This window comes from Kogia breviceps, chromosome 5 (assembly GCF_026419965.1).
Source record: "Kogia breviceps isolate mKogBre1 chromosome 5, mKogBre1 haplotype 1, whole genome shotgun sequence".
Lineage (NCBI taxonomy): Eukaryota > Metazoa > Chordata > Mammalia > Artiodactyla > Physeteridae > Kogia > Kogia breviceps.
Window position 1 is genome coordinate 137,044,114 of NC_081314.1, and position 12,362 is coordinate 137,056,475.

General features: G+C 47.0%; 1 protein-coding gene across 1 annotated transcript in view; it reads left to right on the plus strand.

The window, feature by feature from the left end:
* Nucleotides 1–12,362, plus strand: part of HUNK (hormonally up-regulated Neu-associated kinase) — a 110,678-nt gene that overhangs the window by 84,824 nt on the left and 13,492 nt on the right. Inside the window, exons 7-8 of the mRNA XM_059065651.2 lie at nt 3,145–3,307; nt 7,435–7,518. Coding sequence (XP_058921634.1) covers nt 3,145–3,307; nt 7,435–7,518 — 247 coding nt within the window. The remainder of the gene's footprint in view (nt 1–3,144; nt 3,308–7,434; nt 7,519–12,362) is intronic.

Consider the following 12,362-nt stretch of genomic DNA (forward strand, 5'->3'; position numbering starts at 1 on the left):
AATGAAACCAGAAATCTCAACTGTTGGGAAAGACACTCATTATTTACAGTCTTTATTATGAAAAATATATAATGCAAAAAAAATGTGCTTTTGATGATTATTTTTCTGGTTTTACCAGCACACAGATAAAGGGAGTAAGAACATGTGACCAGGGAAAGGAATATTTTCTTTTTTATAAAGTCTATTTTATAGCTTCCCAACTTTCATAGCCCCAGATTTAATTATTTTAGATGTTGTCAGTGTTTTACTTCTGGGAAAGAGAGAAAATAAAGGTCCTGTGTTTTATATCACTCTTCTTTAAAGCCTTCTGTTAATTCATTTGGGCCTCCAAGTTGATATCCCCAAGAGGCAAGAGGAAAATGTCTTTAAATGTAAACTCTTTATAATAAATGTTCATGTCAGTCAGTCACAGATGTTTGCTGTGTGCCAGGGGCCCTTCCCTGTTCTGGGAGCAGACATTTTTCTTAGAGCCAACCTTGGCTACCTCCTTCCTGTCCTGCCTGGGCCTGGACACTCTCCCACACCTCCAGTTAGCTCTGGAGATGAGTGGGAGGGAAAGCAGGTCATTGGTTCACAGGACAGAATTAGACCAAAGTGGAATAAAATTGGATTTAATGCAAATTTACTCAAAATTATACCTAGTGTTCTGGAACATTTTTTACCATTGTCTATATCATCAAAACTTGGAGAGATACGTTTGTTCTCTACATCTGTGTCTCAATTTCTGCCCTGCAAACCAGTTCATTTGTACCATTTTCCTAGGTTCCACATATATGCGTTAATATACGATATTTGTTTCTCTCTTTCTGACTTACTTCACTCAGTATGACAGTCTCTAGATTCATCCACGTCTCTACAAATGACCCAATTTCGTTTCTTTTTATGGCTGAGTCATATTCCATTGTATCTATGTGCCACATCTTCTTTATCCAGCAAGGGGGGAAAGCGGCGGGGGGAAGGGGTTGTTGGTGGGATGAACTGGGAGATTGGGATTGACATGTGTACACTGATATGTATAAAATGGATAACTAATAAGAACCTGCTGTATAAAAAAATAAATAAAATTTTAAAAAAAGAAAGAAACTTGGAGAGATAACACAGGTTCAACAGCTGATACAGGAGAGCACTAAATACATGCATTGCTTATTGAAAATGTTTAAAATACTACTCTCAGTCAAGAGCCAGTCCACAGTCTACGTTTGGCAGAGTTCATCTGTTTTGGAAGACAGTGGGTACAAAGGTCAGAAACGGGATGTCTCGCCCTGCTCACTTTCCTCCTCTCTCCTCCACCCCCAGCCCGACCCTGGTGGCACCCCACACTCAGAGCACCCTCCCTTCCAGGGCCTGCTCCTGGTAGGGGGCGGGGCCATCCATGTGTAGCTGTGGGTGATTGGCCAGGGGTGGGGGGAGGGTCACAAAAATCATGATCTGATTGGCTGGGAGGTGAGGCCATGAGGCTGTCATCTGATTGGCCAATGTCAGTGATCTCATTGGCCAGGAGTGAGGTCAAGCTGCAGTGGTGTCATTGACCTAGGGCAGGGCTGCTGGCACGTGGTTGTTACCAGATAGTGTCAGACAGTTGTGCTTTCTGTGTTAAGTGCTTGTGGCAATCTTCACGTAATTATATCCTTTTTAAACAAACGTTATTATTTTTAACCATTAATCATACCAACCATACTCCAGCCTGCTTTCTAGAATTTGTGATTTTGTAGCCAACAGGAGTGAGGAAGGCAGATTTTGTGGTTTCTTGGGCACCTTTTCTTTGGACGGCACTTAGCCAAATAGAGGGAGAGCTGACCTAGGTTACACTGGTCAACAGAGCTAGGTCTGCCCTTGCTGCCCCTACCAACGGGCCTGTGAACTTGGCAAGTCGGTTTCCTCTTCTGCACCATTATGGGGTTATACTGTGTGGTTTTTCCTAGTGTTATGGTTCTGAGGTTCCACCAGAAATGTCTTCAGACTCTTTGGCGGTGGTTACAGAGCTCTCTAGCCAGATGTGCTCACCTTCTGCTCACAGAGTACTGTATTTGCATCTCTCTTAAGGACTGTAGCACGTTCTCTCTGATGACACACCTCCACTACCAACACACATACTCTCTATGCCCCTCAGCCTGTTTTTGTGCTCTCCATAGCTGCCACTTCTTGCCTATGTGTCCCTGGGCAAGTTACTTCCCTGTTGTGGGCCTCAGTTTCTCCATCTGTAAAATGGGGATAACAATGGTACCTACTCATAAGACTGTCATGAAGAATAAATGAATTTATTTTCTCTCTTCCCCACTGGAATGTAAACTCCGTGAGGCGGGGACTTGTTGAATGAACGAATGAGCGAATGAGTGGTTAAATGAATGCCTGGCATTCATTCTTTGGCATTTTATCCCAAGGAGTTTATCTTCATAATACTCCTGTGTAGAAGCTTTAACCTGTCCTCTGAGACCACTTTATTTTACAGCGGAGCCCCAGATCCCCTATTTGTGAACTTGTGAACTCAACATTGTTCCTTTAAACACTCTCCGGCTGGCTCCTGAATACCCCCCTTTCCCAACTCAGCTTCCACCCACCCTAAGCGTGGGCTCCACCCCATCTCCAACAAATAACATTTTAAGGAAAAAAATGTCAAATTGTAAAGAAATTTGGGGCAATTGGGGAAATATGAATACATTCTAGATAGCAGAGAATATTAAGAGATTACTAAAATTTTGTTGGGTGTGTTGATGGTATTGTGGTTCTACAGGAGATGTCCTTGGGTTTTAAAGATGCACGTCGAGGTGTCTAGGAAGAAAGATGTCATGATGTTTGTGATTTAAAATACGTTAGGAAAGAAAGGAAGGGAGGGAGAGATGGAGGAAGGAAGGAAGAAAGAAAGAAAGCCAAAGTGTTAACAACGGGTTCAACCAGGAATTGGGTACACACGTAGGCTATTAGACTATTCCCTTTACTTTTCTGTATATGTAACTTTTCATAATAAAAAGTCAAGTGAATGGATGCGTGAGTGAATGGCCTGATTGTCCATGAGGGGGCCCGTGTGTGTGTTGGGGGGAGGGGGCGGTTTCTGTGCCATCATGTTTGTGATCATCGCTAAGGAGGCCCTGGAGCCTCTCAGCGACGGTGGGGAAGTGACTGGTTCTCTGTTCCTCTGCCCCGCAGGATTTCCCTGGAAGACCTGAGCCCGAGTGTGGTGCTGCATATGACGGAGAAGCTGGGCTACAAGAACAGCGACGTGATCAACACCGTGCTCTCCAACCGCGCCTGCCACATCCTTGCCATCTACTTCCTCTTAAACAAGAAGCTCGAGCGCTATTTGTCAGGGGTGAGTGGAGCCCCGCGGTGGTTTTCTCTGCTCTCTGTGGAAAAAACGAGCTCTGACACTTGCACTGTTTCCCAGTTACTGACACTTGATCTGAGCTGTTAATTGAAACTAATGTGATGCTGAGTTTGCTGAAGGTGGGATAAAATAGTAGCAAAACCTGCTTCTCAGGGAGCGCTTTTTATCGGAGGTGTTTTAAAAATATTCTCCCACAGAGTTAAGCTCTGGGCAGACTCGTGAGAGATTCAAGCCTCTTTTCCTTTCAGCCTCTTGTTGCCTTTTTGGCTCTGTTTCTCTTGGCTCCTTGGGGTTCCCCACTTAGATGCACTGGGGCTTGTGTAATCATAAAAGTTGGGGAGCAGAGCCCCTCAAGCATTCACCTCTAAAGCATGGTTAGATGAGAAAGCCACTATTTACATTTACCTCTCTAGAAAACAAAAGTGAAACTGTGGCCCCTTCACTCAGTCTGGGCATCCCATAGTCCAGGTGTCACGTGCGTTGAAGATGAAGGAGGTAGAGCTAGGAGCCTGTGTTGGACCATGGACCGTGGTACCCTCATGCTTTGGTCACCTTCATCCTTCTTCCTCATGAAGTTCATACATGCCTGGGTGAGGGAATTTACATGCTTCAGTATCTAGTTTTGACTACATCAACTCTCTGCAAATGGACAGTGGTTAAAAAAGAATTCTGCAAAGAAAACTGGATCACAGGCAGTATGGATTCTGCATATCACCCCTGTTTCTCCTACTCAGAATGGTGAGGGCTGACCAGATCTACTGGGAAGTCAGCCAGAGAAATTTGGAATTGTCAGGAAGCCCATCTGAAGTTTGATTTCTTACGCATTCCTGAAGGATGATCTTCACCTTGCCTATATGGTGCCTTGAGGTCAGGTTGTATGGGGTCATCACTGTTAGGAAGACATTTAGAATCCAGAACGTAAAGAGGAACTTCTGGAGTTTTTCAGTGCTATTTAAAGTCACGTGATAGCCCAGTATCCCACAAAATTCCACTAAACAATAGGCTTACAAACCTTTTATGAGGTTTCGACATTAAAGCTGAAGATGAAAATTCACCGATAGTTGGGGAAATGATATTCTCCCTGATGAGGGAGAAAATGACCAAATGACACCCAGCAGACTGCATGATCAGAGTGTGTCTCTTATTAGCAAATGGATTTGGGAGACATCTAGAAAACATTGCCGAATAGATGAAGAAGCTTGACGGGAGATTTGTTAAACAATGGAACAAAAGTATAGATGTTTCTAAGCTGATTCAGCTTAGGGTATTTCCTAGATTTGGCTTCAACAGAAAATTATCCACAGAACAACTTTTTTTTTTTTTTTTTTTTTTTTTGCGGTATGCGGGCCTCTCACTGCCGTGGCCTCCGCCGTTGCGGAGCACAGGCTCCGGACGCGCAGCCCTAGCGGCCACGGCTCACGGGCCCAGCCGCTCCGCGGCACGTGGGATCCTCCCGGACCAGGGCACGAACCCGCGTCCCCCGCATCGGCAGGCGGACTCTCAACCACTGCGCCACCAGGGAAGCCCACAACTTTTTTTTTTTTGGTGAGCCACCAAGGGAATGGTGTACATGAGAAGAAACATTATAGTAAAAGGCATTTAAAAATAAGAGCAGTGTTTTACGGGGAAAAAAATCGTGCTCCAGAAGCAGTGATGGGACGAAACTTCGGAAGGGAACAGATATGCAGCTGGATTTCAGAGCCAGCGTCACGGTCACGGGAAAGCTACTGCAGGAGAGAAGTGGAGTTCGGAAAGACTGGACCTTTGATACATAGTATGTTATTTAAATCATTTTATTATGTGATAAGAGGGATTAAGAAATTCTCTCATACCAGAGAACAGAGGTCCTCTGTTCACCTATGATGATGAGCTTAAAAGACATGTTAGACTTGAAGCCGTTTCTCATTTCTCTTTTATAAGAAGACCATATGTCCTATATTTCTTTCTTATCCTTTTAAATTCCTATTTTATTGCCTATTTTATAATGTACGTGATATGTTAGTACAGTACATGCTTATAATTTATAAATAAATGTGCACATATTGCAGATGCCTGCTAACAACTTTTTTCACTCATATGGGCTCAAGGTCACACCATTTAGGAACCGCCATGCTAGGGACAAGTAGTTCTCAAGTAAAAGGAACAGAGGAGGGTCACACGCTGATTTTCTTTTAGAAATGATGAATGTTGTTCAAAAATTAGTTTTAGGGCTTCCCTGGTGGCGCAGTGGTTGAGAATCCGCCTGCCGATGCAGGGGACGCGGGTTCGTGCCCCGGTCCGGGAAGATCCCACATGCCGCGGAGCGGCTGGGCCCGTGAGCCATGGCCGCTGCGCCTGCGCGTCCGGAGCCTGTGCCCCACAACGGGAGAGGCCACGATAGTGAGAGGCCCGCGTACCACAAAAAAAAAAAAAAAAAAAAATTAGTTTAAAAAAATGTTTCCGTGAAACTGACTATAAAGTTTATGATTTCACATATTTAAAGGATGACATTGCTACTTTCCAGAGTAAGCTAGCAGATTCAAACATTCTTCTTTTGGAAGAACCAGTTTTCTGGATACCGATCAATAAGATAGAGGGACTTTTGTTTTAAAAATAGTTTCTTTCCTTATTTAAATTATATTTTTTATTTTTGTCTGTGTTGGGTCTTCGTTGCTACGCACGGGCTTTCTCTAGTTGCGGCAAGTGGGGGCTACTCTTCGTTGCGGTGCGAGGGCTTCTCTTATTGTGGAACACGGGCTCTAGGCATGCGGGCTTCAGCAGTTGCGGCACGCAGGCTCAGTAGTTGTGGCGCACGGGCTTAGTTGCTCCGCGGCACGTGAGATCTTTCCAGACCAGGGCTCAAACCCGCGTCCCCTGCATTGGCAGGCGGATTCCTAACCGGTGCCCCACCAGGGAAGCCCTAGTTTCTTTCTTATGTCTACCTCCACATCTACAGATGAAAACTTTGGTTGCTCACACTCTTAATCACACAGCTCATCCCAAGTAAGAGACATTTGTGTGAAGCTCTTAGGGTATGTCTTGCCTTCTCTGGATGTCTTGCCATCTGCTGTGTTTGCCCAGCATCAGGGTTACAAATGGTGCAGTGTTGCAAAGCTCTGTGGTTTTGTCTACTGGGAAGTTCCCTGGAAACTCAACTAACTTAGTTCTACCTGGAGAAGGTTCTTTCTTATTTTATTGTCTGTTTCATACTTAAACCTTAAATCATAGGACATAGCTGGTGTGAGAACCAGTGTCTAGGTGGATGGCTGCTTTTAAGAAAGAATTATTCCCCACAGACAGCCATAGCTGGTCCACTCAGTAATTTCCACACAAGGCTAATTTAATTGCACCTATGCACTGTTTCTGTTACGAATATCATTAACCGATTATTAACAACCGTGTATAATTTTGAAAGCAAAACTAGTGAACTAAAATGTAAAATATTGTATTGAGCGATTGGGATCGACATGTATACACTGATGTGTATAAAATTGATGACTAATAAGAACCTGCAAAAAAAAAAAAAGTAAAATATTGTAACAATTATTTGTCGTTTCTCCCCTTATCCCTTGATTCTTGTTTCCTCTTTCTAAAACCTAGAAGTGTGGATTTTAATTTGGAGAGTCTGTAAAGGCATTCTGTGAATATTTGTTGGCTGAAAAATTAATCAGTCATGTCATTTCACCTGTCTCCAGAGAGGATGGCACCTGGACAGTGCCCTTAGATCATCTTAGGTGTGGTTATCTGTCTTCTTCTTTAAGCTATATTATGAATTGTTGTGACATTTATTGGGGCCGGGGGCAGGAACCAGGGCTTTTTTTTTTTTTTTTATTGAAGTATAGTTGATGTGCAGTGTTGTGTTAGTTTCAGGTATCAAGGAGCAGTGATGTGCCCGGGGTCACCTGGCCCTTGCCTGGCAGAGCCAAGAACAGAAATAGGTCACCTGATTCTGGGTCCCAGGCTCTCCCCACACTCCGTCCTTGGATGAGGCTTTGCACTGCAATTAAGTGCCTTGCCAGCCCCTTTCTGCCCTTTCTCAGCCAAGTGCTGGTTTAAAAATTAATGAATGCTTAATGGACGTTTCTGTTTCCTGTGAGTTAAGCCAGGCTCTTTTTTCTCTTCTCCTCTGGTAGAAATCCGACATCCAGGACAGCGTCTGTTACAAGACCCAGCTCTACCAGATAGAAAAGTGCAGGCCCACCAAGGAGCCCTATGAGGTGAGTGGCCCCCAGAGCAAACCCCAGGATCTCTTAGGAAGAGTGGATTTCCATTTCGGGGGGGAAGAGGGGAAAGGAAACCAATTTTTGCGGGACACAGAAGTAGCCAAAGACAAATACTTACTTAACTGAGCCTTTGAGACATGGTTTACAGCGGGACCACCAACGTTCAGTCTCTAGACTATGGTTCTCAGCTGTGGCCACACAGTGGAATCCCTGAGGAGCATGTTAACATCTGGATGCCCCGGCCGTACCTCAGACGGATTCCATCGATCTATTCTCCATCTCCAATGAGATCGGGGGTCAGTATTTTTTACAGCTCCCTGGGTGGTTCCCAGTGGAATCAGGGTTGGAATCCGCTGTCAGATCTCCAAAAGGTAAAAACGAGGTGTTGGAAAATACAAGTGTATGTAACACTTGGTATCAGGAGAACAAAGTACAGTGAGGAACAGGAGAAAGTATCTGGAGCAAAGCCTTTCCAGTCAGCTGTCCCTGGTGACTTGATGCTACCTAGAACCTATCTGAGAGAAAATGCCAAGATTCTTAGATTTCAGAGTAAAAACTGGTATCATACCGTCCCAAATTTGGACCCCAAATACATGCTTGTTAAGAGACTGTGTCTGGGAACTTGAGATCCAAGGCCTGGAGCACGGAGTAGGGGTCCCCCCACCAGGACTCCTCATCGGCTGTTTTGTCCAGTGGGGCTCACCTGTCTTCTCAGTGCTTTTCCATGGAATATGGGACAAGCTGGGCTGCGCTCCATGGCGTCAGCAGAAGGCAAGTGGGACACGGCCCAGGCCAGTCCAGTGACGCCGCTGACGGGGCGGCTGAACCGCCGGCACCACGTGTAGATGCGTCCACCCCTGAGCATCGAGGCTGGGGTAGCTGCAGGAGGAGGGCGAGGCTGCTGCTCAATCTACACAGCCTGGGGGGTGGCGCCATTTAAGGAGGCAGAGAAAAGGAGACGCTGATGACAGAGAAGCTAGCGAAGATAACAGGGCAGCCGGAGACCCAGGAGGGAAGGATGCCAGGGAGGACGTGGGAAAGGTCAAGTATCAAGCAGCCGGTGGTGACAGCTGAGCAGTTTCTCGTCCTGGAGGAGGTGGAGAAGGCAGAAAGGAGGTTGCGTGGATTTGGGGACGTGAGGATGCCGCTGGCAGCGAAGAGGGGCTGGGGAGCAGGTGGGGTGGGAGGCAGAGGAAGGAACCCCAGTGATGGGTGGGGAAGGGCGTGCCTTCAGAGCAGCCAGGGTGGGCCCTAGCCTTGACCCCAGGCTGCAGGCCTCCTTCCTCTGCGACTGGCTGTGACAACATTGTCACTTCTCTAGTTTGAGAAGTTGAAGAATTGAAAGGCACAGAGGATCATAAGCTCCGTGTGGCCAAAATTAACAAATGTACAGGTTTTGAATTACGTATTTTAATTAAAGAGAAACACTGCAGAGAAAAAAAAAATGATGAGGACGGAGATAAGCTTTTGGAGGGGCAGCAGGGGGGCACGGACTGGGGCTGGGCGGGAAGCACACATGGCCTTTAGGGCTGGGAGCGGCAGAGCAGAGATGGTGTAGGGCCAGACTCCCCTGAGCTCCACACCCCTCCGGCCAGCGGCTTCCTGAACCTTCTGTGGCATGAATGAAGGCGTCTCAAATCCAGCACACCTGGAGCCAACCCCACCTCTCCTCCCCCATCTCCCCCCACCCCTGGCCCCTATTTTCTGTCTCCAAATGGCAGCCCCACCCTCACTACGGGGCAGAAACCCGGAAGACCTTTGTATCTCTTTCCCTCACCCCGAGAGCCAGTCTGTCTCCAAGTTCTGCTGGTTTGGCTTGTGAAGCTCTCCAACCCCCCCACTCTCCATCCGCCCCATCCTAGACACCATCACCTCTTGCGTGGACCTCAGCGGCAGCCTCCTTCCTAACTGGTCCTGCTCCTTCCCGGTGACTGCCTGGCTCTCTGTCCACACACCGGCCAGAGCAAGCCATTCACGCTCAAATCAGGCCACGTCACTTCCCCGCTTGAAACCTTCCAAGGCCTCCTTAACCTGGAAGGCAAACTCTGTGACATGGCCACCACGTCCCGGATTGAACTGGCTTTGCCAGCAGCTCCAGCCTCGCCTCCCAGGCCCCGCACACAGCCCAGCTTCTTGCTGTGTGCTCAGTCCCGTGGGCCTTGAGACTGTTGGCTGCCGGGGCTTGGGCACACCCTGTTCTCTCTTCCAGAATGTTCTCCCCACCCCTCTCTGCTGAGTTAATGTGTATCTTCAGACCCCACGGCAGGGTCATGTCCTCGTGGACCCCCGCCGTTCTCTGACCTCTGCCATTGGGTTGCAACCCTCCGGTACACACTGTCACACACATTCTGCTTCCTGGGGCTCGTCCCATTGGCGGGGTTCTGTTTGTTCAGGGATTATTTGATCGTCATCTCTTCCCCACTCTGGACTGTGAGTTCCTTCAGAGCGGGGACGGCGTCACTTTTGCTCCTTACCGTGTCCCTAGAGCCTACACAATGCCTGGCACCCAGTAGAGGATCAATAAATATTTGCTAAATGAACAAATGAAATAATCAAGTGGACCTTGGCCCTAGTCTCAGAAAATAGAATTGGGCCAGCATCTGGGGAAGGTCAAACATTCCAGGTGGGACACCTAGCTTGATTAAAGTCGGGAACTACCTGCACCATAGCATGCAAGTCGAATTATCGTCACCGGATGGCCATGCCCTGTGGCAGGGAGGGACCTCTTACAGTCCCTTGCAGGGAGGGTAGGCAACTCGCCTGGGGTCCAGGGGTTACTGAATTCACTGTTAGGCTCCCCTGCCTCTTGGTTTGACTGTTCAGGGCCTCAGGTAATAACACAAGCTTAGACGGACCGCATGCCCCTATGTGTGTGCCCTAGGCAGCCTCCAAGCCACCTGGCTGATGCCCATGTCCTTGGCTGCCCTCGTACCCGACGCTGCTTGTGTGTTAAGTGTCAGAAGCTTGATGGAAAAGGGGCCTCTTTTTTTCATCCAGATTATTATTCTCAGCTGATTATTTCATTTGTCCCGGAAAACACATAGTAAGCATTTTAAAACGTTTGTCGAAATATTTAATGGTTAGGGTTTCAATAGGAACGCTAATGAGAAGACAGCACTTCAATTTTCTGTGATCCATTTGTTTTCTCCAAACTGCAGCGATACTTGTGCTAATTAAATTACAGGCTCTGACTAGATGATGCAACTCCTCTCTGTTGGAGCCTAGAAAGTGGAATGGGGCCAGTTAGAAAAAGTGGTGAGAAAGTCTGAAAGAAGCCAGATTTTCCAGGTAAAGCCCACTCAGAGGCTCGGTGGGGTTCTTCCCAGTTACCATTTGCTGGTCCAGGAGGAGAAGCGGCCAAGTGGCGGGGGAGGGAGCTGTTGTGAGCAGGAGCCCTGGAATGAAGTTCAAGGTTGTACCCAAGCCGGCTGGGGAGCGGCTCCGGGGCCATGTCCGGGCATTGAGGGCACGCGATGGTCTCTTTCTTCTTCTCGATCCTGGTTCTTTTTCTCCAAGGAGACGGAGGAGCTGAATTAAGTGGAAAGAACTTCCCTCTTGGGACTACAGTGCCGTCATTTTATGACTTTGCCACTTTCTCCCCCTCTTCTTCCTGTAACAGGCAGAGATTATGTCTGGAAAAGTGGGACACTTGTCTCACCTTAGGCGTGTGCCCCAGAGATTCCTTTTCCTAAAACAGAGGCCCTGGGGGACCATGGGGGTCGTGGCAGAGCAGTTATCATTTCTAAACTGGTTTATTAAAGCTGTACCATACGACCCAGCAATCCCACTACTGGGCATATACACTGAGAAAACCGTAATTCAAAAAGACACATGCACCCCAATGTTCATTGCAGCTCTGTTGACAATAGCCAGGACATGGAAGCAACCTAAGTGTCCATCATTGGATGAATGGATAAAGAAGATGTGGCATGCATATACAATGGAATATTACTCAGCCATAAAAAGAAACGAAATTGAGTTATTTGTAGTGACGTGGATGGACCTAGAGTCTGTCATACAGAGTGAAGGAAGTCAGAAAGAGAAAGACAGATACCGTATGCTAACACATATATATGGAATCTAAGAAAAAAAATGTCATGAAGAACCTAGGGGTAAGACGGGAATAAAGACACAGACCTACTAGAGCATGGACTTGAGGACACGGGGAGGGGGCAGGGTAAGCTGGGACAAAGTGAGAGAGTGGCACGGACATATATACACTACCAAACGTAAAATAGATAGCTAGTGGGAAGCAGCCGCATAGCACAGGGAGATCAGCTGGGTACTTTGTGACCACTTAGAGGGGGTGGGATAGGGAGGGTGGGAGGGAGGGAGACACAAGAGGGAAGAGATATGGGAACATATGTATATGTATAACTGATTCACTTTGTTATAAAGCAGAAACTAACACACCATTGTAAAGCAGTTATACTCCAATAAAGATGTAAAAGAAAATTAGAATATAAGATACAGAAACAAAACAAAACAAAACAAAAAGCTGTAGAGAGCGAGGAGCCAAGTTTGTTTAGTCTTGAAGAATAATGCTAATTTGTAGCAAAATGTAAGTTAGAACTAGGAGGGCTTCTCTGTAGTGTCAGAGTAACATGGCAGTTTTGGAAGAGAAGTTGTGCAGGGGTGGTGGAGGGACTGTATTCGTTTGCTAGGGCTGCCATAACAAAGCCCCACAAATTGAGTGGCTTAAACAACAGAAGTGTATTGTCTCCCGGTTCTGGAGGCCAGAAGTCCAAGGTCGAGGTGTCTGCAGGATAGGTTCCCTCTGAGGGCTGTGAGGGAGAATCTTCCACGCCTTCTAGCTTCTGGTGGCTGCTGGCAATCTT